Genomic DNA, 23,240 nt, shown 5'->3' with positions numbered 1-23,240 from the left:
TGCAGAAATATGCAAAATACTTACTCTTGAATAAAATGAGTGAGCATAATAATAATTATTATCTAGTTATTTTACGACTATACATAAAATGTATCTTACAGTAATCACCCACAGAGGCTCTAGCTTTTGCAGGACCCCGAACAAAAGAGATGATTAAATAAAGAGACTTCAACTCATGTGAAATCTAAGGTTAATTTTTAATTAAAGCAACTTTGATTTTTCGGGATTTGTATTACTATTTCAAAGGGTTCAAATTTATACAATAATTAGCGTACCTGGATTATATTCCTAACATTTTTTTGAAGTTAGACTTATTTACTTATCTAGTAAACATTAAGTAAACAAGAACTAAAAATTAAACAACACTAAATTGACATAATATTAAGATTTGTCTTTTTTTTATTTTGTAGATACATTTTTTTTCCACAAACCATTTTAATCATCACAATAGTTTAATTTATCATAGATTTTGATAAATATTTCTGTACTATTTATAGTTTTATAAAAAAAATTGGCAATTTCATATTTTTAAACATTCATTTACTGAAAAAAAATAGGATACCAAGAATAAAAACAAAATAAAGTTGTACGATTTTATTAAAGAAAAAATATTAATTTTGCTTACTTAATTACCAGTAACTTGAAAATATATATCAGTATAATATTATAATTTAACATGTTATTCTCCATCTGAACCAGAATCATCATCCAATGACGCTTTAGCATACTTAAGCGATTCTTCATAAACATCTTTCGAAACTTCTTCATGCTTCCCATTCGTGTGGCTACCAACCCAACTGAGTTCTAACTCAAATTGTTTATCTTTTAATTCATCGTGCACCATGTAAATACTATAAACAAAGAATATAAATTAACTGTTAGCTTAGTATAATGTTAAATTTTATTTCAAATACATTTTTGCTGCTTCTTTGATTAAATCTTTGCATAACATTGTTTTCAAATTTAACTTTTCAATCTCAGTTTTTGCTGTCTGCTTTGCTTTACCAATGGCACACCCAAAGTATCCCTATAAGTATAAAAATATATTTCAGTTTATCTATTTATTGTTTAGTTTGAATCTAGGAAACCAATAAATACATACAAATGAAACGCCTGCAGGGTCAATCATATACATTTCTGGACCATCGTGATGATCATAGGCACCAATAATTACCGCACAACCAAAGGGCCTAATAGCACTGTATAATGTATGAGCATGTATATACATGGATAATCTCTCATTCAAGTATTTTAATGAAATAGGCACATTGTAGGTTTGACGGAAAGATTTTGCTTCTTCACGTGCAACATCCAATATAGCACTGGCATCGGCCGTTAAACCTCCAACTGCCTATATTAAAACAATTTAAAGTAAAGCGTAATCAAATGATTTTATAACAAAAGTTACTTCTAAATAATAAATGAATTGTAAAATACCATTCCTACGTGGTTGTCGACGCTATGCAACCTTCTACCAGTTCCATCTTCGTGTAATTTGGAAGTGATCAACTTTTCAACAGCAAATACAACACCATCTGATCCTCGTAAAGCTATGGCCGTTCTAAGTACATAAAATGTTAAGATACAATATGTATATTTTACTACTAACTTATCGAGACATAAGTTAACAACTATAATATTTAATTTGTCATACCCGCTATTTTCCACAGCCTTGAATGCATATTCAACTTGAAACACTCTGCCATCAGGAGAAAATTGGGATGCGGATAAATCATACTACAAAGAAAATGTACAAATCTATTTAGGAAGAACTTTTAAAAAATAGCTACTCATTTTATAGTTGTTTATATTTTAACAAAATATGTTCATAATTTGATTGTGTAACTATTTAGAATAAATATGTAATTGTACTTAAAATAACTAATAATCATATTTAGTAATTTATGGAAACGCGCAATAATGTTGTTGCAATTTTCTTTAAAAATATCCCATGCATAAGGGTTTACAATTAACCAGCATATATAAATAATATATGTTTTAAATAATTAACAAATATTGTTTTTTTCATGAGGAATATAGTGATAGATCATGTATACAATAAATATAATATTGGTAAAAAAATAATTTGCCCTTTTAGCTACAAAGGAAAGTACTGATACATTATATAAAATTAATTGGTTTAAATTTTAATAATACTTACACCTGTTCCAATTGAACTCATATTGTCTAAAAATTAAGTAATATCAAAAATAACTATATTGATGTAGAAATATATAAACTAATATAAGAATGACTATAATGCAGCGTTAATAATTTTTATAATTTACAATAGGACAAACGAAAATATGTACCTATTATGAAAATGCAAATATAAAATAACACTGATAAAGCAAATAAATAAGATTATAACTACATAACCTTAAAATTATTAGTTTCCTTATTCCATGACAAATAAACATTTGATCGTGATTTCTGCCAAGTGCTACTAAAAAAAACAAATTATTCAATCTCTTTTCTATGATTCAATATAATATTGATTAGTGATTAGTAATTACTCATTTTTGACTTGTTTTTACGTTTTACATTTTACTTTATAAATTAACTTTTCGTTTGTTAATAAAATAATTTTTCATTTATGAATGATTAACAACTAATAGAATTTAAAATAGTAATTACTGCTAAATTAAGCTAATAGTTAATAGGTACTTAGTATACTACTATAGTAGACTACTATTAGATTACTATTACTATAGATATTATTATATTTATAATCAATGATACTATTATAGTTTACATCATGAAATATATTATATTTTTTTGGCTTAATATAGGCCAAATATAATTGGCCTATAATATGTAATATTTATTATACATATATTTATATATCTTTCTTATATTGTGCTAAAATCGATCCCATTTATTCAGTTCCACCTCTTTCAAATATATATTTATTATTTTGTTTAATGAAGTGATTAGTGCTGCCCAGCTAAAGTCAAAACCCTATAAAATCCATTTCCCAGAAAGAAGGAGAAATAATTTTTCTTATTTGTTATCCCAAATGTCTTAATATAACATCTTATGATGAGACAAACGAATGACTATTGACTGTAATAAATTGTATGTTATAGATCACCTTTGCCAACAACTATGATATACACGTATTGATTATAAGTACTAAATTTTATAATCATTAATCAATGTCATAAAATATTGATTTCAGAGTTCAGAAATAATAATTATTCCTCTATGGTTGAGGCTACTTTATTGGCTTCGTAATTCATCTTAATTGTTAACAACTATTTTATGTAGATTTTAAAAGATTAGTAAATCTAACCAGGTCAATTTTTTTCCAGTCAGCCATTGCCCATTTCCCAATAGGTTTCTTTTTATCTAGGTACCAAAAGAAAAAAATAAGGGGAGCCAATTTCCTGTGTTTAAATTCTGTTTGCATATATATTGTTTTTATTCATAATCGTTTACATACATTATAAAACATAACACAATCTTTGTCATTTAATAGTAATTACAATGTTATACATGATTATTTGATAGCCAATACTATATTTAATATAAATTGTGGCTTATATAAGTACAACTTTAAGTACGAGACACAGATGAGATATATTTAAAAAGATTTTCTTAAATATTAGTGATTTGATCAAGATGCAATCGTTTTAAAATATTATAATTAACATTTTACAACTGGCAAACATGTATAATTATTAGTTAATTTGTTTGTAATTCGCAAACAAATGAATCATGAAGTAATAACAGCTATACAGCTGCAAATTTAATTTCAAATTCATAAAATTATAAGATAGGTATAGCCTAAACGGACTGTACGTAACGTTTTTAAATTCTCGAGTTTTTTTAAATTTTATAATTAATTGTAAATTTTTGATAATTAAAGTTCACACGAACTAAAATTATGTTCATCTTAGTTCGTTATCAATAAACATCATTTATGTATACTTGGTACTGTTTCCTAGTGGACATAAAATATTTTCTATACTCAAATCATTTATTATCACTCGCCAGATTACTTGGATGTATTGATATTTGATAGGGAATTTAAAATTAATTATTATATAGATAATAGATTTGTAGATATAATATACTTAATAACTGTTTTATAATCTTTTCGTTATGCTATATAGTATACTGTATATAGTAATTTATACCTAAAGAAAGTCAGTTGAATGTCATGAAAGCTTGCAGCGGCAAACTGTATTATCTCATCTAGTTTAATAGTGATTTAATGTTTTTATTTTTATTGGATACCTACTTCTCATTGCTACTGTTATATGTACATATACATACTATATATATATATATATATATATATATATACCAGTAAGATTGACATCGGCAAATGAAAGTAAGTATCTAGATGTCCTTCGACCCGATTTTAGTGTATTAATTATATAACTGAACTAATCATATTATTATCATTCAACCACCATTTTTTTTTTTTTTTGTGAATCCAGATAACTGTTTTTGAGTACCTATATTTTAACTTGCCAATGAATCCTTAAACCTATTGATGGTATTTCAAAGAAAATATGCTTCTGACTTTGTTTTATATGGCTACCACTTGGTTTCAGTCCTATAGACTGGCTAGGGTAAAAACAAATTTGAAAAAATACCTATCTAACCATCGTACATTGGTGTTTTATAAAGAAAAAGATTTTGCAAAAATTGATAGTGAAAGTATGTACTTTGTATTTAGTTTAAGTTTTTTTTTTCAACAAGATTTGTTCTTTAGGTATTTGTTCATCATCAGTTGCTGCTGTTCCTTTGTTACTAAGACCTCACGGACTTACCTCGGATAGTTGTAAATACGCTAAATCTGCTCAGCTTGATCAAATTATATCTCTTGTTGGTCATAAAAGATCATGTTCTGTTTTTCCTGAGGTAAACATTAGTATAGACTTATATGTAGTTATTTATAATGAAACAATTTGTCTATACCTAATATAAGTTTTCTTGTTAAAAATAACATAATTAATTTTTAATTTTTTTTTTTTTATAAACAGCAAATATTAAATTTGGATACATGGATTCTTATTCCTAACTATAGAGTTACTTTTCCAGCTCTACTAAATACTCAAACACCATTAAAATTAAATAAAGAGTCAAAAATAAATGTATTGGTTGAAGCCAATTACCGTATGATAAACCAACAAAAAACAGTCCAGACATGTTCAGTAAATAAACACATAGATAGATTACTCTCTTAACTCAAATGTTAAACGTTTAGACTTAAGCTATTATAATGCCATTTTATAGATAGAAAGTTTTGGTATCCCTAAAGCTTGGAATGCTGGAGAATATTTCGGATTACTATTGGAAACTGACCTAGACCATTTTGCCATGCTCAGTATGGATTTTATGGCCAGTACTAGTTCTATATATTTAGGAAATAACATGGAACTTTTTCGAATCCAAGGTATGTATTTTAAACGGGTTCAGACATTTTGGCATACAATCAGTTTTTCAGCTTTTTTATAAAAGAATGCACAAGAGTTATGAGTTTTCTTAAAATTTTAAATCCAAATAAAATAAAATGAATAAATAATTATTTTCTTTATAGAATCGTGCATAACTCATTGATGGTATGACATTTCTTATATTTTTGGACTTATTACCATTTTTATATTCTAAAACTAATTTTTAAAAAACATCTCTATAGGTACATTTATAATTTGTAACATATATGTTAAAATATTAAACAATTTCCTAGAGAAATTGTTTTCATTAAGGATTGTCATAAAAGTTGATAAACCTAATACCTAGTTTAGGGTACTTGTACCTTCTTACAATAGTTACACAAAATGTATTAACACCCAAAAGTTTTGTTTGACTACCTTATATTAATGACTAAAAGAAAATATTATGGGGATAATTTTTAAAATAGTTGTTACCATTATGTTGTACTAATATTTATACATTTTTTTGTATATATATCATAGCTGTAAGAGTTGAAGGTCGACCGTGTATGATTGACAATCCTGAATCGATTGCATCTACTATTGATTTTGTGTATAACTTAGACGATACTTCAGGTAAATTGTAATAATAAGTAATCCCAATAAAAAAACTAATTTTTTTGTTTTTTTTAGATAACACTGTTTTAACAGCGACTCAATGGAAAAATTATTGTGATACACTTCGTGCAGTAACTTTAGCAGCATATAATGTTGCTGTGTCTGGAAAATCAATTAACTTTTGGTAAAATCTCTGTTCATTTTATGCATATTCCATTTTATATAATATATTAAAAAATGTATTTTGTAGCTCAGCAGTGCTGTCCAAAAATATTGATACTATAATAAATATTGATGATAAGATCATTAATAAAAATGTGCCTGATGAAGTCGATGGTGAAATAAACAGAAGTATAAGACCAACTAATTTTAATAGTTTGGTCAATTCACCAAAGGAGAATAGTATACAATATGTCCGATTCAGTAATAGTTTTGAAATGGAAACGTATCAAAATGGAAGTTCAAATTATAATGACACTTCTAGTATTTATAGTAGTGATTCCAGTTCCAGTGATTCAATTAATATGAGAAAATCAATTCTTTCTCCTCTTTCCGAAGTTGAAATGAAACTATCAAACGGGTTAGTTTATATTATCAATTTTTTTTAAATATTTTTTAAATATTATTCTTCTTGTTTTATAGAATGAAACCAATAAAAAGTAGTCCAGATGTGTTTGGAATATTTAAGGGCGGATCCAAGAGCTCTCCAACGATGAGAAACAATAGATCATTTTCAGATTTCACAAACAGTCCAGATTCAAAAACACGGTGTCATACGCCAGTACAACATAGAGGTGAATCAAAAACTGGGAAACCTCCAAATATTATCATTTTCAGTGAGAGTGCTTCAAGTGCTCAAGAAATTGAAAATTCTCTTCAGTCCATCTTACATAGATACAGGTAAAAGTTATAATTTTATTATTAAAAATTGTATAATTTAGAAGAGAACAATGAAGTAATTGGGTAAGATGACAGTGTGTACTGTCACTGTTGCTAGAACGACACTCAGTTACAGAAAGGCTCCGTTTTTCTGGGAAAAAAATTTGCTAGTGAAAAGGAGGCAAGCCCACTATTACCTTTCCGGCGCCCCTCGACCTGGCCTGGAATAAAAAACACTTAAGATAGGGCTGGTATTTTTTAATTGTTATTCAATAAAAACCATATTCACTAAAATATTCACTTAGATTTGCAGTCTGCTGGACAGTCTGGTTGACTGACTGTTGTCTAACAGTAATCTGCTGGTAATCGTAGTTAGACCATTAACCACCCAAAGTTGGCTGGTTAACGGCTAAATAACGATTAAAACTGTTGGTGGTATCAGGATTAATTCATTTTAAATAGTGGGTTTACTGAAAAATTGGCATTGTAAATAATTACCGAATTACTGTAAAATCAGCAAATATTAAATAATCAATAAGTACTTAAAATACTGGTAACTGATTATTATGAACACACAATAATTTATTAAAGCCTAGTTTATCTATTAAAGACTTAAGTATAACGGAGAAAACTATTGTCAATTAGATAACTACTGTAAATTAAAAAAATTTTATATTAGCTTTTAATACCAAAAAACAGTTAACAGGTATACTACCATCATTATTTCAGTTTACCAAAAATACGCCCAACCTTACATATATTAATATTAAGAATAATTTTCTGAAAATTTTGACTAGTCGATAACCATTTTTGAATAAATAGTTTTAAAGTTATAAATGTTTAAAATTTTGGACGGGAGGAAGGGTGGAGTATAGTGTTTTTTATCTGTACACGTTGCTTAACCAAAATCCATCTCCTGTCCTAAATTTTAAATTTAATTAACTTGGAAAGTAGTTATCTTAAACCGGTATTGGTAATCAACATTTAGTAAATTATTCTTAATTAAAAAGTCAATTAAATATATATTTTACCATTTAAGTTTCATAATTTGATAAAGTTCTAAAAAATATAAAAAAAGATAAAAAATTTTATTAATGCCGAACATTGTAATATAAATTAAACAAAAAAGTTTTCCAAAAAAAAACTACAAAATTACAATTATTTTGAAAGAAAATTAGTGTAGGGGGTTAAATATCTAGACTTCCGTAGGTTGTTTTTAGTGTAAAAAAAAATATAATTACATTAAATATGTATTTTATTTATAAATGAATAAATTGTTTCAATACTTTTTTTTACATTGTATACACGTGTCGGCCCATAATCTTAATTTTTATTACAAAATAAATAATAATAAAACTGAACTGTTATGCGTCATCTGTAATATTCGTTGTTTAAAATTATATTCTATGTTAATTAACAAGTTGTAAAGATTCATTTTTACATCTTGTTAAGTATTGTTTATTGTGACTATAAGTGGATGCTCATAGGCACAATTGGGATGGCAGGGAGCTAAAAAAATTATTTAGTTGTCATATAAAATTCGTATTAGGGGATTGCATGAGGTACTTTTTTAAGGAGATTTGTATAGGCAATATTTAAGAAAAAAGGAGGTTTTAATAAATTTCGACCATGTCAATTAATTTACCGGTTAATTTGTTTAAGCTTCAAGGTGTTATTTTTAAATAAAATAATTTTTTCTATAAGTAAACTGTAAAAGTCATTTTACTTTATTTTAGACCTAAAAGCCAAACAAAATTTCGACTACATAGTTTGGTCCAATTTAATTCTGTAAAGAGATTCGAGTTCTTCTGGCTAATATACTATATTATGTGGAAAGCCAGTTTTCATTTAAACACTTCAGTTTCTTGTATTTCAATAAATTAAATTTGCAATGTTTTCAATATTAAAACCCAATTTTTACTTGAAAAAATTAAAAATATGTTTCCTACATAACTTAGAAAAGTTGCCAAAAACTCTACATCTTTACAGAATTGAAATCGGACCATCGTACGTAGTCGAAATTTGTCTGGTTTTTTGGTCTAAAACGTCAAAAAACCGACCGCATGCAATAATTTGTAGTTGTGTGTATCTAAATAAAAAACTAATAATAAGTTGAAACCAAATGAAAAATTCTATGTTATATTATTTTTTTGAATTCCATTGATTTTTTCGTTGGACGTTCTGTATTGTTCTTTAACACACTTTTTGTGTAGTGTATATCTATTTAGACGTATGTTTATTATTATTGCATTCTTCAATATTTAAGTATTATCTATTGTTTTTATATCTGGATTTTGAAAGTCCCATTAACAGTTACAAATTTTAATTTTGGTAACGGGATATTATTACAGAATTAGACGAGCTTCCAGAATTTGTTTGCAATAAATATTCACTTACGTAAACTTTGATAGTTTTATTTAGCATGGACACAGCTAAACTTTTTTTAGCTTACCGAAAATTATGAGGTACTGCTCATTTTTATATTTTAAGGCCGGGATCTAAACAATTATTCGAAAGTTCGTACCAAATTCGAATGCTCAATGTTTTCGTACTAAAGGTTATAACATGTTTTATTTGTCTGAAATTAAAATATTTTCTCAATAGAGCAATATAAATTGTCCTCTTGAATTAGTATTACATTTTTGTTTAAGCTCAGGAAATAATTGGATGTTTGCTCAAAAATATTAGTGTTTTTTTTATTTATGTATGTCCACGACTTATGAGACATTTAATTTCAACATATTTCGATGGCATCTGTTAAGTGTGAAGGGTTCTTAGTGTATTTTTTACCACAGGCTTATGGTCTATGGGAAGTCTCGTTTTCCGGTCTTGTTACCCCCTTTCATTCACGGTATCGAGCACGTTTTAAAGAAAAGTACACCTTTGCATTGTTTAATATACAGATGTGTGCCGTTGAATTTTATTATATTATGTACATAATATACCGGTGTACGCGGCTCATAATATAATAGACCATACTTCTAAGCACACGTGTCATTAATATCCGACAACATTTTAGTGTGTGCTGCGTTCACCCACCCACTGTTTATTCAATACGTTGACAAAATGATCTATTATGGGTTGTTCGTGTAAACTGTTAACGATTTAGTGTAGCGTTTTGTTGTGAAAAAGTAAACTGGATCTTCCGATGATTTTTAGTCGAATGTTGTGATTGCTCAGCCCGGGAAATTCTCGTCGTTATAGTTTTTTATGTTGATAATATATGTATACTAATTGATTTACTATAGTTTTGTAATACAAACCGTTAGCAATGTTTTTGTACGTCTATGCGGCTCTGAGTCTTTTGTGTTTGTTTTACGTGCTCGCTTCTTTGTACGCCGTTATAAGCGATTTGATCGATTCTTTATTTCTGGAAGTTGGCCACAATTCGCACGAGTAAATCTAATTAGATATGTCGCTTTAGGTATACCATATACACGCTGAGCTTGGAAAGGATGCTCAGGTCGCCTTGGACCTCGCAAGCTACCATGGTGGTCATTTACGGGTCGGTACCGAAAGGTCTTTACCCACTACTGGAATACTATCTGTTGGTCGAAGGCGGTCGAGTGCTAAGTCTGTGCTCAGATTTGTTGGGCACATTCCTTCCGAGTGCTTACAGCATGGCCGAGGTGCGTCACGACGAAATTGTCAATTTTACCTACTACCCGTTGTCCATGCAAGCGTCCCTCATGCATCACATACTATGCTACCAGCCGAGCGCCTCCCACGACGGTCGGTTTCAAGCCGACTCACGGTAATTATATCTTGTTGATAATACTACCACGGTTTTAAATAAACTAACGAACATAAAATCATATAACGTTTTTGTATCATTATGTGTATTAGAAATAACAAACCAGCCATTAATCTCGAAATTGTGGACATATTCGATTCCGGCAACAAGCACCATGCGATCACCGTACAAGTTTTGGCGGCGGAAAACACGTGGGAAACTCCTAGTCTCATTTTGGCCACCACTCCGTCCGGCGGACGAGTTGTTTTTTCTCAGGTAATTTCTAATTTACAATTTATATAACGTCTTTGTAGTTTTATTTCTAAAAATAAAACATAATACCCAAGGGCGGAGTGACCAGTCTGGAAACGGGAATTTTATAGTTCACCTAATTATACCTGTTATCAACCGTCCATTAGAGAATGGTCAATGGTCAATGGAGTCCCGAAAGATGTAACTTTTTTAAGGGGTTAAGTATAGGCAGCATTTGAAAAAACGCGACTTTCTCATAATTGGTGGTTAATGATTATAAATTTTAAAATATTGACTTTTTTCACAAAAATCAAATACTAATTAAAAAAATAAGTAAGATGATTTGGGCATGTTCTAGGATAGAATACAAATAAAAAGGTATAATGGGCAAGAGAGTTTAGTGTTGGGAATTTTGACATTGCTACTCGAAGTGGCGTGGCCCCCCATCTGCGTTTCCGGGTTATTTTATTTTGTTCCCAAGGAGCAAGAGAAGTTGATCCAGAAGCTCCTCTATCCAAAAACAAATTCAATCTTTCTATGTGGGCGTTTCCTAATCCTCCACTATATATGGATTAATAATCTAAGAACGTTTCTATTGTTCATGTTATCATAGTTGTATGACAGAGAACACCAGTATTAAACATAATTTAAATGTTCCAGGTACATTTGGAAATTGATCCTCATCAGAATGGTGAAACTCTTTCAAATAATAACGACAGACATATATTACTTAAAGACTTATTAAGTGTACATCTTGGGTTAGACTGTGTGCCACCATCTGACCAAGAACCAAGCCATACACCAGCTTATTTAATAGGAAATGAAAAAGTATAACAATTATTGTGAAGTTTTTTTAAAAATTATTTGTATATTGTCTTATGTCTACTTTACTTTTAGGACAAAGCTGAATTTTTAAGTTTCTTAAAGGGAAAAGGGAATGAAAAAAACGTATTACTCATAAAAGATCTGTATGTTCAATTTTGTGGAAATGACGAAATGTGTATTAACGTTAGCGAAAATTCCCTACCTATTATTTATAATGATGTCCCAGAAAATTTCAATGAAGAGGAATACTTTAGAGTATATATACATACTTTTTAAATATGTAGATGTATAAAAATATTTTTATAATAATTATGTTTGTAACTTTTTAACAGAATCTTCATACCAAATATTTAGGACAAATGGTTATATACGGAGATGTCATGTCAACTTCTATGAGGATTTTAAATGATCCCATTTTGAAACACGGAATAGTGGTTATTCCCAAACTTCAAGTAACTGGAATTGGTAAAATATTTTATCTCTATAAAAATACAAATTATCTATAAATCGGTGGTTGTTTTTACAGTCATAGTAGATTAATGTTGACGAGGGGTTTGAGATGATAAATGATAGGATTACTAATAGGTGCTCTCAAAATTATAAAAAAAAAATGTTTTAAATGAAAGTAATTATCTACCGCAAACCTAAATATAAATAATATTACAAAATAATAGGCTCCAGGGCTCCAATGTTACATAATTGTCAACTTAGTTCTACATATGCCATCGCTTTACATAATATTAGTGTCTAACTTGTATAGTATTATACAAATAGGTAGAGGAGGTAACAAATGGTTGAGTCCCAAAGGTTGTGCTATGTTTTCTATACAACTACACATCCCATTTGATTCAAAACTTGGTCAGAGACTAGCATTGCTACAACATGTTGTAGCTTTATCAGTCGTGTCAGCTGTATGTTCATTACCAGGTGGTTATGATGTAAGACATTTATTTGATACATACATTTATTTTATTTAATGTTATTATATAATATACTATGGTCATATTTTTAAGAAACTCGATTTGGGTTTAAAATGGCCTAATGATATATATGCCGGAGGAAATGCAAAAATTGGAGGCTTAGTTATCAGTAGTTCAGCTATGGGTAATATGGCAATTTGTACAATTGGTAAGTATATTTAATATTTATCCTTACCTAGTTTAATACTAGCTTTATTTATTCTATTTTTTATGTATGGTTATGGTACGTGACAAAATTAATGTTTGGCTTGTGTAAATAATTGTTTAATTTTGCTCTTTATATAACTATATATATATATAATATATAATATATATATTAATATATATATATATATATATATATATTAATAAACTTAGCTTATGGTATTTGTTTACATCTAGGATGCGGTGTGAATTTAAATAATAGTTTACCTACCACATGTATCAATGATGTAATTGAAGAGCATAACGCTAACACTCAAAATAATCTTTCAACGTTGTCACCTGAACAATATTTTGGAGCAGTATTCACAGAATTAGAAAGGTTGTTAAATCAAGTAGAACAAGGCAATGTGGATATTATATTTGATCTTTATTACAAATATTGGCTTCATAGGTAAGATTTCTAAAATAATTCCCAGTTGTTGTTAGATGGAAGATATTCTTTTTTTTCTCACTATCAAATACAGTATCAATTTTAAATCTACAATTTGACCTATTAAGTCTGTAAAAGCCATTATAGTGGGTTGAGGTCGGAGCATAAAAGTCTATCCAAACTGGGGTAAAGGTCATAGATAATTTTGATGGTTTTTAACTAAAGGACTATTATTTTGCCATTTTTTTTAAAAGTGCCTGTAGTTTAAAGTTAAAAATGAATAAATTTGTTTAGTTTTATTTCTCAATTTTTTTAAAAATCCTCGTGGTTGCTAAACCCGTAATGTAGGGAACTTTAGGCTTACAATATTTAACCCTTGGGCACCCATGCCGTCACCTAGATACCTCCACCTGTGGCAATATGCGGCACAGATTGCTGTCGTGCATGTGCCGAGGGTTAATTGATAAACGGTTTGTTTGAAGAAATTGGTTCAGCGGTTTAAAAGCTATGGTGGATTTTATTTAAGAAAAACATCATTGTAAAACCATAACATTTTCTGCTCCGTATCAAAAATAAAAAAATATTTTATCATTTATACATTATTGTATAAATAGTAAGTTACAATAATATCTATTTTTTTTTTTTAGTAATACTGAAGTGACTGTTCTACGTACAGATCAAACATCATTTAAAGCTCTTGTGATAGGTCTTGATGATCACGGCTTCCTTAGAGTGCGTTCAGAAAGTGGAGAAATAGTGGATGTCAGACCAGATGGAAATTCATTTGACATGCTTGCTGGTCTCATAGCACCTAAATAATATATGGAAATACTTAACTAATTGCATATTAGGAATTTGATTTTCTTCAAACTATTGGTGATCGGACTAATTTGTATGTACTTTCTATATAAAAGCTAGAATTTTCTACTTGAGTCAAAATAACACGTGTTTAAATTTTAAGTGAAAAAATATTTTATTGTCTTAAAATTCTACTATTCTTAAATATTATTGAAATGTTGATTTAAAAAAAAAAAGCATTAGTGTGTTCATATTAACTTTAAATTTGGTAAGAGCAAAACCAACAAAACTTAAAAAAGTTTTAATGTTTTCATAAGCAAAATAAAAAAATAAAAAATTGTCGAGCTAGCTTAAAATTATTAAGCTGTGTAATTCTTCAGTTGACAACACTAAAAACTAAAACTGGATTTGGAATTGATGGTAGTTTATAGATACTAATATTTTTTTTTTAATGAAAACTGTGAACATCATAAATGGCGCATTGTAAGTATGTTACATATTATAGGTAATAATACTTTTGGTGTTTTAGTAAGACTGGGTTAGTAGTGTACTTATTTATAAATAAGGCCTCTTAATGTACTTAAAACACAATACTCGCAAGTTATATCTCCTTTAGAAATTTAAAAATTAAGACTAATAATAATTAATAGGTTAGTTATACTTATTTTAAATGGGCGACTTTACCTCTGTACTGTTACAATATCTTAAATATTATTACTAATAGCTAGTTATTTAAATGCTGTGTTTGGAAAACCAAAAATTGTTACCAAAAATGAGAGTCGCTTTTTGTTTTATATTCATATAACATAACTAGTGTAAATATTATTTGAAAAGTATTCTTGTTAATAATTATTATTTTGTTTGTTTATAGTTAATGTTTTTATTATTATTATTATTATTATTATTATAAATTTAGTTGTAAACTTTGTTTGGTTATTCAATTGTATTTAGAAACTTATATATTTTTTATTGGTTTTATTATTCTCATAACTCATAAGGTTACAACTCGCACCCTATATTTATATGTTGTTGGTAAATTTTAATGATTTTTAATTTGCTTTACAATAATTACAGCTCTTAGACTTTCTATAGCAAATTAACAAAACGAGTACATGGAACAAACAATTGTTTATGTTAATTGTTAACTATGTTAATATTTACACTTAAAAGCTTGATTTTTACTGTTAAATTACTACTATTATTTTGTTATTTGATAACTCACTATTTAGGTACTTGTATCTGCTAATTATCGACTATTTAATGTTATAAACTGTACCATTCCATTTATAAGTGATTAAATTATACTAAGTACTCATATTATTAATTATAGAACTATATCTGTCACAAATTAGAATATAGTTGGTGTAATTAGACAGGATTACAAATTATAGTTATTTTGTTATAAAATGTTATGTTTTTTCAATAAACAGTTGACAATAAATATGGTCTTCAGATAACTGTCTCTATTTTAAATTTTCCCGTGCAGGACAATTTCGTGTAATTCGAATTCACGTGTAGAAGTTCGTGTAATTATAAATACACGTGTAGGACAAGTTCGTGTAGTAATAAATATATGTGTATTTAATATTACCCGTGTAAGTAGACCAGATCAATCTCGAAAAAATACAATGGTGGTCGAGACATATATTTAAGAGTTACTCTGTGTTATATACGATCATTTTACTCGAGATTCCACTAACTTGACCCAATGGCTATAATACGTTATCTTAGTGACAAGCATTAATTAAAGAATAGTATTACGTAAAATTACGGTTGTAAGAATACGTTTAGTTGCAAATACACGTGTATTCGAACTACACAAACTTGTTATACACGTGTATTTATAATTACACGAAATCATACACGTGTAATTGACATTTGGCAGCTCTAGTAAATATAAATTTGTTAGTGACCATTTAAGAGGGTTATCGCCCAAAGATTAAGAGACCCAGATTCAATACCACATATGGCAATGAAATTTTAATCAAGCTATACTGTTTTTCAATAATATTAGGAATAATGCATTTTTGGAGCCTATTTAGTTTGCACAAAAGTTGATAAATCAATATTTACAGTACAACCGAATGTTTAATAAATCGTTGACCACTTCATGAACGTTTGTGTAACACTGTATTAATGTTGAACATAACAATTATTGTATTAAAAACTCGTATGGTTTATCGAAGGGACTTCATAATTAATGGCCCAACACAAGGTCATTTATTAAGGAGCAAAATAGACGCTCGATTTGACAAGAAAATTTGTTTTAACATATTTTGATGTGTTGAATGTTGTTGCAGATGTTTGTCGATAACAAACTACTACCTATGGATAATTACAGAAACTCAAGACTTCTTCTGACTATATATAGTAATACCTATGGATTAAATTCTGACGGAGACCTAAATGTTATACCGTCTCTATCTTATGATGATCATGTAGATTTTCCTTGTAGTCATATTATCGGAGTATAATATGTACTTGTTTTTATTCATACAGTAGCTTCAATTTAGAAAATCATTTAGTTTTTACATGACAGATTTTTGCTTAAATATATTTTTTAGATTCTATACGTTAAAATAGTAAACGTATAGAATTAATGTATGAAGACACCGTTATTAGTAAAATCAACAATTGAAAAAGGATTCGATTATCGTGGCAGTTAAAATATTCCTTATGTAGTGCAATTTCGCAATTTCAATGAGACATTAAACTTCAAAAATCAAAATTGGTTATAATTCTTTTTGTATACGACAGATTTAGAACCACAATGGTAAAATTATGAACAAAAAAATCGAGTGGAAACATTGAAATAATTATGGCTGAAAAATGAAAAAATTGTAGTTTTGTGTCAACTGAAATTATGGCAGAAGTCGGTAAGTTACTTTTTTGGCAAATTTTCTGAACACGATAACCTAGTAAACGTCTAAAAGATAGATTTCAACATGTCTTTATATCCCAAACATTATAACAATAATTTCAAAATCGAACATAATTTTTCATCATAACGTCAGAGTTTAATAATTGTATTTAAAAATATAACACATTTTTAATGTAAGATAGAACCACCCTCGGCCTTTCCCCCCTCTGTTCCCTAGACGGATACCAAACTGAAATACATTTGTTCTACGGTATAATAGGTATATAGTGTACTATAAACCTTGATTTTACTGTATACTACGACTCGGGAGAGTAATAATAAAAAAAATGTTGGCAAGAAAATCGAAAATACCTTTTTTTTTTGTTAAAATGATATCTGATAACAAGGTCAAAATGTACATATTTACCTAGTCTATAATAAGCAGTGATTTAGGAAGTTTGAATCCCATATAGAACTTTTAGGTTTACATGTTTGACTGAAATTTGTTTTCAACTGAATTAATTGCTGAATTGATTTTTAACTAGTCTGTGGCTACAAAAAAAAAGTGAGTACAACTCATACGAGATAGTTAATTTTGAAATTTCCATAACGGAAACCGAATTCCTAAACCACTAAAATTTAAAAAAAATAACTCCTACTTGTAGCTTATCTTAGAAACACTAGATTAATTTAATATAATGAAAACTGCAATTATAATAGTACATAGTCACTAGTTGCATTTTGTATTATTTTCTACTTTACCGCCATATTTTTAAACAGTATTCTTGGAGGGATAGAATATGGAATGGATCTTTTTTATCATAAAAATGCCAATTGTTATCAGCAGACATCAATCATTCCATAAAAATTAATATTCCTCAGTTGTTACTCCACACTCGTCCGTGTTTAACGATTATCGGTCAACCGGCAAGTGGTCACTATTCACCAATCTAAAAAATACTATTGAAGTAGGACGTTCTGATCGCTGTGAGTACTTAATGTGATAATGAATCACACCACAGTTATAGTGCTACACTTAGCATGAATTAGTATGTTCGGAAGCCTGCCGACTGTTTCTACACTACAGAATACGTTTACACTCTAGTTCACTATTCATTTTTCATAAAACCGTGCATAGGGACCGATTAGTCATGGCTCTCGTGTTTTACATTGTCATTTAAAATATTTTTTGTACATAATATATTTTATGAATAAATAAACAAGTTCCTTTGCCCACCACTACCACTACGATGAGTTTTAAAACAGAAATTGAAACAGTTACTACGTAAGTAACGCATCCTAATTTAATTTACCTACATGTAATTATTATATATTGTGTTATGTGTTGTATATAATGTAATAACTATTAATTTTTTCGGTACTCTTATAAAGTTCTGACAAATACTCTTTATTTCTGTTTTTTTTTTTTAATTATATAATTTTATTTTTATTTTTAAAATATATCAAACGACTAAATGTAATAATTTCTATTCAATTAAGTTTAGTAACTTAATTTATCAATGATATATGAAAGTATTACGAATTTTGTTATAAGTGTAGCAGTAGGTATATTAAAAAGACAGCCACTGGATGGTGACTTGATGGATTTGAGGAAATTGTATGTATTTTATAACGACTAAAAGTGATAAAATAATAATAAGATTGTCTAAGATTTGAGTCCAAAACACTATGCTCAAAAATATAAAATAAGATCATTTTTTCGGGATGATAACATTTTTTGACAATCGGCTGTATGTCAATGTTAATTTTTAGAGAACAACTCAATTTTTTAAAAATATATAGCATGTCACCATTTTAGTTGATTAAACATTTTGTTTTATGTCAATCTTGTAAGTATTTTTTCTCAATATTGAATAGGAGGGGTGACATTTTTGTAGCTTATAGCTTCAGAAGGTCATTAAATAATATATATAAAATTTGGTTCAATGTTTAAAAAAACAAGTGTCGGTCTAGACATAAAAATAAATGTTGAAAAACTTTGTAAGCATAATACAGTCTAAATCAAAGGTAAAATTATATTTTTAAAAAAATAATATTTTAGTAGTTAATAGTATTAGTAGTTTACCATACAATATAAAATTTGATTTCTGTGTTTAATTTAAATGTTTAATTCATATGCGATGTATCAATAATTCATTAACTTTATCAGATTAACCGGAAAATAGTTAGACCTTTGATTCACTGATTACTTTTTTTTTTGTTCGGTAGTTTTTATCTTTGTTATGTTCGATAAATAAGTAATTAAGTTTATTTGTTACTGAAAATTACCTAAATATATACACTTCTTCAATTAGTAAATTATTTTCTGTATTATTTATTAAAAAATGTTAACGTAGTGCAATTGAGTACTATTTAGTTTTATTCGAGTATTCTATATGACAAATTAACACTTCATGATATAATTATAAATAGTCTTTAGTCTATAGAGCATACATCGTCATAACTTCTTAATGTTCATCTTTTAACAACTAATACATTCGTTAATCAATATGAGGTAAGGTTAGTTTTCAAAATCAGTTTTGTTAATTATTCTTTATTTATTCATTTTGTAACATAGTGAATTAAACATAATTCAAACTTTTGTATTAAATTGATACAAAATGTAATAAAAATTAATTGTAATTTGTACTAGAAAATATTATGTCATAATAATGAATATATCAGCAATATTTAAAGTCAATAGTGATATGCGAGTAATTTAAAACAAATATATTTTAATAGTTGAAAGAAAAATTATATGATGCTGTTAATTGTTTTTGTCTATAGAATTATGACCAATATTATTCTGTCTTTCTGTTAAGTTGGAAACTACATAGGTCATATCTATTATTCTTTTATGACCTATTTTATTTTTATTATGTCTAATTGGTCATTAATTGTAACAATAAGTGTTTACAAACTTATATTAATACTAATGACCAATTAAATATTTTAATTTAACTTTATTACATTACAAAATATCTATTAAAGGGATTAAACCAATAAATAGTACAAGTTAATTGTAATTAAATTATAAATTAATAAATAACTATAATATCAATATTCAATATTATTATATTGATAGTTACTCATGATGGAGAAAAAAGTGTTTAAAAAAAAAAAATGATTGTTGGCCCTTGGAAACTAAAAAAGGACTTAGACCCTTTTGCTGTGTAACCATTGATAATATAATATATTACTGTAGATTAATAATATTTTTTATTTTCATTTTTCAGTAAGCCATTGCCGTCTAGCCACAAATTTGCGTAAGTATACATGTAATTATTTATTTAATAAGGTAATATATATATGTATATATAAGCTATTATATTTTGAAAAATAGGTGCCTACTTTCCAAAAAAAAATAAGTTCTATAATATAGTGTGGATAATGATCTCATATAACGGATAAAAATCTTGTAATCTTTCTTTAAATGTAATTTTCTTTTTATGTAGAAAATACTTTCCTGAGTATTTTATTTTTGTTTTTTTAAACACTGAATGGTGGATCTAATAATAATTAACTTATTTTTGTATTACTTAGTTCCAAAAACATTTTTAAATCTATCTAAAGGGTTAGAACTCATTGTCAATTCAATATGACAAATTAATTTTAATATTAATTTAATGATTAATGTAGTTCATTTTTAAAAGTAGTTGTATTATATGTCAATTATTATATTGTAAAAATGAGTTGTGTATTTTTTAATATGACAGTATTTAACTATCAATGTCGTTCATTCAATTTAAAAATGAGCTTATCTTATCATGTATTTTTTTCATTTATTCTTAATTGGTACTAAAGATAAGTAATGCAGTGGATCTAAGCCTATATTATTAACTATAATCATTAAAGAAAACACAAGTTAATAATTGTATTGTACATACTGTGTTTATATATATATATATATATATATATATATATATAGTTATTATATAAATTAACTAAAAGAAATCATCACTCAACTTTTTAGAATCTTTTATCTCCTCTTAAACCATCACTTAAAACTACTTTTACATTTTCCATGAACACATTGGCTACCTTTATATTATTATTGTTAATTATATTCAACCTTTTACTGTACCTTTTTTCCATTTATATTTATTCAGTTACCTCTATTATTAAGCCTCTATCATCTCTTGGTACAAATAACATGTCCATATCACCTTAATCTAATACTCTCTTTGGCTTCACAAGTTTCTTCTTGTATATATGTTTTAATTTACTAACCACTTTTTTTTTTAGTTTATTACCCAAAATTATAAATGGAGGAATTGCTGGAATTATTGGAGTTACAGTCGTATTCCCATTAGATCTTGTAAAAACACGTTTACAAAATCAAAAACCTGGTATAGATGGATCCCTTATGTATAGATCAATGTAATAAACATATACAAAATTACGTAAATATATATGTATTGTCATTGTATAGCTATTTATGTTACTTTAAAGGTTCGATGCGTTTAGAAAAACATATGCGGCTGAAGGATATTTTGGAATGTATAGAGGGTCTGCTGTTAATATTTTATTAATTACCCCTGAAAAGGCAATTAAATTAGCCGCAAATGATCAAATTCGTCATTGGCTAAGTCGACCTGGGTATGTTGTGTTTGTATACTAATGTTAATAACTTTTAAGTAATCAAAAAGATATTATATATTAACTATCGTTTTGGTTAAGAAAGCCCTTAACGTTAGTTCGTGAGATGCTAGCTGGTGCTGGTGCTGGCCTTTTTCAAATAATAGTGACAACACCGATGGAACTCTTAAAAATACAAATGCAAGATGCAGGACGAGTTGCTGCCCAAGCTAAATTAGGTAACACTCAGGGCTAAACTAAATGTAATGCCGTCAGTTTTTTTGCTGTTGTTTTTTTTTTTGAAAAGATGTTGAGTACAACTTATCATAGTCTAACAACTTAAAACTATTTTAGAAGGGAAAACGGTGCCAACAATTTCAGCAACATCAATAGCACGAGAACTAGTAGCATCAAAAGGATTATTGGGCCTTTATCGAGGTGTAGGAGCAACTACTATGAGGGACGTTTCATTTTCTGTTATATATTTTCCTATGTTTGCCAGATTGAATGCTTTGGGACCGCGAAAAAATGATGGTTCAGGTAAATGTTGTTACATTAACAGATAATAGAATATTGTGTTAATGTACATTTTACAATTAGGAGACGCAGTTTTTTGGTGTTCCTTTGTATCCGGTTGTGTAGCTGGTTCAACTGCTGCTTTATTTGTTAACCCAATTGATGTTATTAAGACTCGGTTACAAGCTATTAAAAAATTTGAAACTGAAGTAGAATATAAAGGAGTTGCAGATTGTTTTATGTAAGTTCAAATTAAAATTTTAATTTATGTCTACATAATATAACAATATGTAACTATGTGGTAATTGAGTATGTATTTTTATTCTAGGAAAACATTACGTAGTGAAGGTCCTCTGGCATTCTTCAAAGGTGGAGCATGTCGTATGATAGTGATAGCGCCACTCTTTGGAATCGCACAAACTGTTTATTACTTAGGTGTAGCTGAAAAGATTTTAGGCTAGAAATACTAAAGCGACAATATTCTTATTCAAGCAATAAAATATCTATTTGCATTTAGTGTACTTGAGCTTTTACACAGTATTATTGTCAGTTCAGTTTTCAAACATATGTACATCTTTAGTCTACAAAAACCAATATCTTTAATTTTAGTATAATTAATTAATTTTTTAGCATATATTGGTGTTCAATAAGTTTAGAAAGTTCGTAAGTTTATATCATGCAGGGAAACATTCCAAACTTAATGAACACCAAATATGTACACCTTGCTAAGATTTGCACGTCAATTTGTATTAAATGATTTTACTAACAAACTAATAAAATGTCAGGGTTGATTGATTTGACTAATTTTATATAGTTTAAACAATGTTACGAGGTTTGATGTATAGTAATTTACAATATTATTGGAGACATTAATATTAAACATAATCAAAACAATCATTAATTCTTAATACTTAAGTATAGGTTTATTGTTTTTTTTAACTAACTGTGATTTTATGTAAACTACACCCTCCCTCTTTTACTTAAGTTTAATAGATTCAAATTACGTACAGTTGTACTTAAATTCTTTTATTTTTAGTATTTTTTTTAAACATTCCGTGTCAACACAAAACTTTTAAATTTAAAGTTATATGTTATATAATTTTATTATTACCATAATTATTTATTTATTGTAACCTACTAAATTACCACATTAGAATTATATTATTATATTTTAAAATAAAAATTGTATTTCTGACAACCATACCGCTTTTGTTTGTTTTGATTTAATGCGTTGGTG

General features: G+C 27.8%; 3 protein-coding genes across 6 annotated transcripts; 2 read left to right on the top strand and 1 right to left on the bottom strand.

Moving 5' to 3' along the window:
- Positions 1-370: 370 nt before the first annotated feature.
- On the bottom strand, positions 371-2,331 carry LOC126842857 (proteasome subunit alpha type-3). Of its 2 annotated transcripts, XR_007686379.1 has the most exons (7): positions 2,162-2,331; positions 1,655-1,737; positions 1,438-1,561; positions 1,103-1,351; positions 915-1,027; positions 626-851; positions 371-543 (listed from the first exon to the last, which is right to left on the bottom strand). XR_007686379.1 is itself a non-coding variant. In XM_050580053.1 (6 exons), exons 1-6 carry the CDS (start codon positions 2,180-2,182, stop codon positions 680-682), a joined length of 762 nt encoding a protein of 253 aa, XP_050436010.1. In that variant the 5' UTR covers positions 2,183-2,331; the 3' UTR covers positions 580-679. The 2 variants fall into 2 exon arrangements, 1 of the variants encoding a protein (XP_050436010.1); XM_050580053.1 differs by lacking the exon at positions 371-543 and having other exon boundaries at positions 580-851.
- A 1,726-nt stretch (positions 2,332-4,057) lies between these two features.
- Positions 4,058-14,878, top strand: LOC126843220 (biotin--protein ligase). Its single transcript, XM_050580596.1, has 18 exons — positions 4,058-4,339; positions 4,449-4,671; positions 4,727-4,875; positions 4,998-5,168; positions 5,251-5,410; positions 5,934-6,026; positions 6,084-6,192; positions 6,259-6,588; positions 6,651-6,908; positions 10,312-10,641; positions 10,734-10,896; positions 11,533-11,700; positions 11,770-11,952; positions 12,030-12,162; positions 12,472-12,635; positions 12,711-12,825; positions 13,059-13,272; positions 13,899-14,878. Exons 2-18 carry the CDS (start codon positions 4,524-4,526, stop codon positions 14,068-14,070), a joined length of 3,060 nt encoding a protein of 1,019 aa, XP_050436553.1. The 5' UTR covers positions 4,058-4,339; positions 4,449-4,523; the 3' UTR covers positions 14,071-14,878.
- A 2,901-nt stretch (positions 14,879-17,779) lies between these two features.
- On the top strand, positions 17,780-23,204 carry LOC126842878 (mitochondrial glutamate carrier 1-like). Of its 3 annotated transcripts, none has more exons than XM_050580087.1 (8): positions 17,780-18,194; positions 20,146-20,175; positions 21,155-21,289; positions 21,362-21,508; positions 21,590-21,726; positions 21,842-22,027; positions 22,088-22,244; positions 22,332-23,204. In XM_050580087.1, the coding sequence occupies exons 1-8, from the start codon at positions 18,160-18,162 to the stop codon at positions 22,462-22,464; spliced, it is 960 nt and encodes a 319-aa protein (XP_050436044.1). In that variant the 5' UTR covers positions 17,780-18,159; the 3' UTR covers positions 22,465-23,204. The 3 variants fall into 3 exon arrangements, with proteins under 3 accessions (XP_050436044.1, XP_050436046.1, XP_050436045.1); XM_050580089.1 differs by having other exon boundaries at positions 17,803-17,896; XM_050580088.1 differs by lacking the exon at positions 17,780-18,194 and adding an exon at positions 19,318-19,424.
- Positions 23,205-23,240: the final 36 nt, after the last annotated feature.

The sequence above is a fragment of the Adelges cooleyi genome, unplaced genomic scaffold (genome assembly GCF_023614345.1).
Source record: "Adelges cooleyi isolate 19-005CV unplaced genomic scaffold, UGA_ACOO_1.1 ACOO_flye_CR_arks_rails_tigmint_CR_PRNA_574, whole genome shotgun sequence".
NCBI lineage: Eukaryota > Metazoa > Arthropoda > Insecta > Hemiptera > Adelgidae > Adelges > Adelges cooleyi.
This window is presented reverse-complemented; position numbering and strand designations above follow the sequence as displayed.

What these genes read in the sequence shown, in the direction of transcription:
- LOC126843220 (XM_050580596.1), top strand. Translation starts at nt 4,524, where the DNA reads ATGCTTCTGACTTTGTTTTATATGGCTACCACTTGGTTTCAGTCCTAT. An exon ending in CGGTTTCAAGCCGACTCACG is followed by an intron (nt 10,642 to 10,733) that starts GTAATTATATCT and finishes TATGTGTATTAG; the next exon opens with AAATAACAAACCAGCCATTA. An exon ending in ATGAAGAGGAATACTTTAGA is followed by an intron (nt 11,953 to 12,029) that starts GTATATATACAT and finishes ACTTTTTAACAG; the next exon opens with AATCTTCATACCAAATATTT.
- LOC126842857 (XM_050580053.1), bottom strand. Translation starts at nt 2,182, where the DNA reads ATGAGTTCAATTGGAACAGGT. An exon ending in AAGGCTGTGGAAAATAGCGG is followed by an intron (nt 1,562 to 1,654) that starts GTATGACAAATT and finishes TTATGTACTTAG; the next exon opens with AACGGCCATAGCTTTACGAG. An exon ending in ACCCTGCAGGCGTTTCATTT is followed by an intron (nt 1,028 to 1,102) that starts GTATGTATTTAT and finishes TTATACTTATAG; the next exon opens with GGATACTTTGGGTGTGCCAT.
- LOC126842878 (XM_050580087.1), top strand. Translation starts at nt 18,160, where the DNA reads ATGAGTTTTAAAACAGAAATTGAAACAGTTACTAC. An exon ending in GAAATTGAAACAGTTACTAC is followed by an intron (nt 18,195 to 20,145) that starts GTAAGTAACGCA and finishes TTCATTTTTCAG; the next exon opens with TAAGCCATTGCCGTCTAGCC. An exon ending in TCCCTTATGTATAGATCAAT is followed by an intron (nt 21,290 to 21,361) that starts GTAATAAACATA and finishes GTTACTTTAAAG; the next exon opens with GTTCGATGCGTTTAGAAAAA.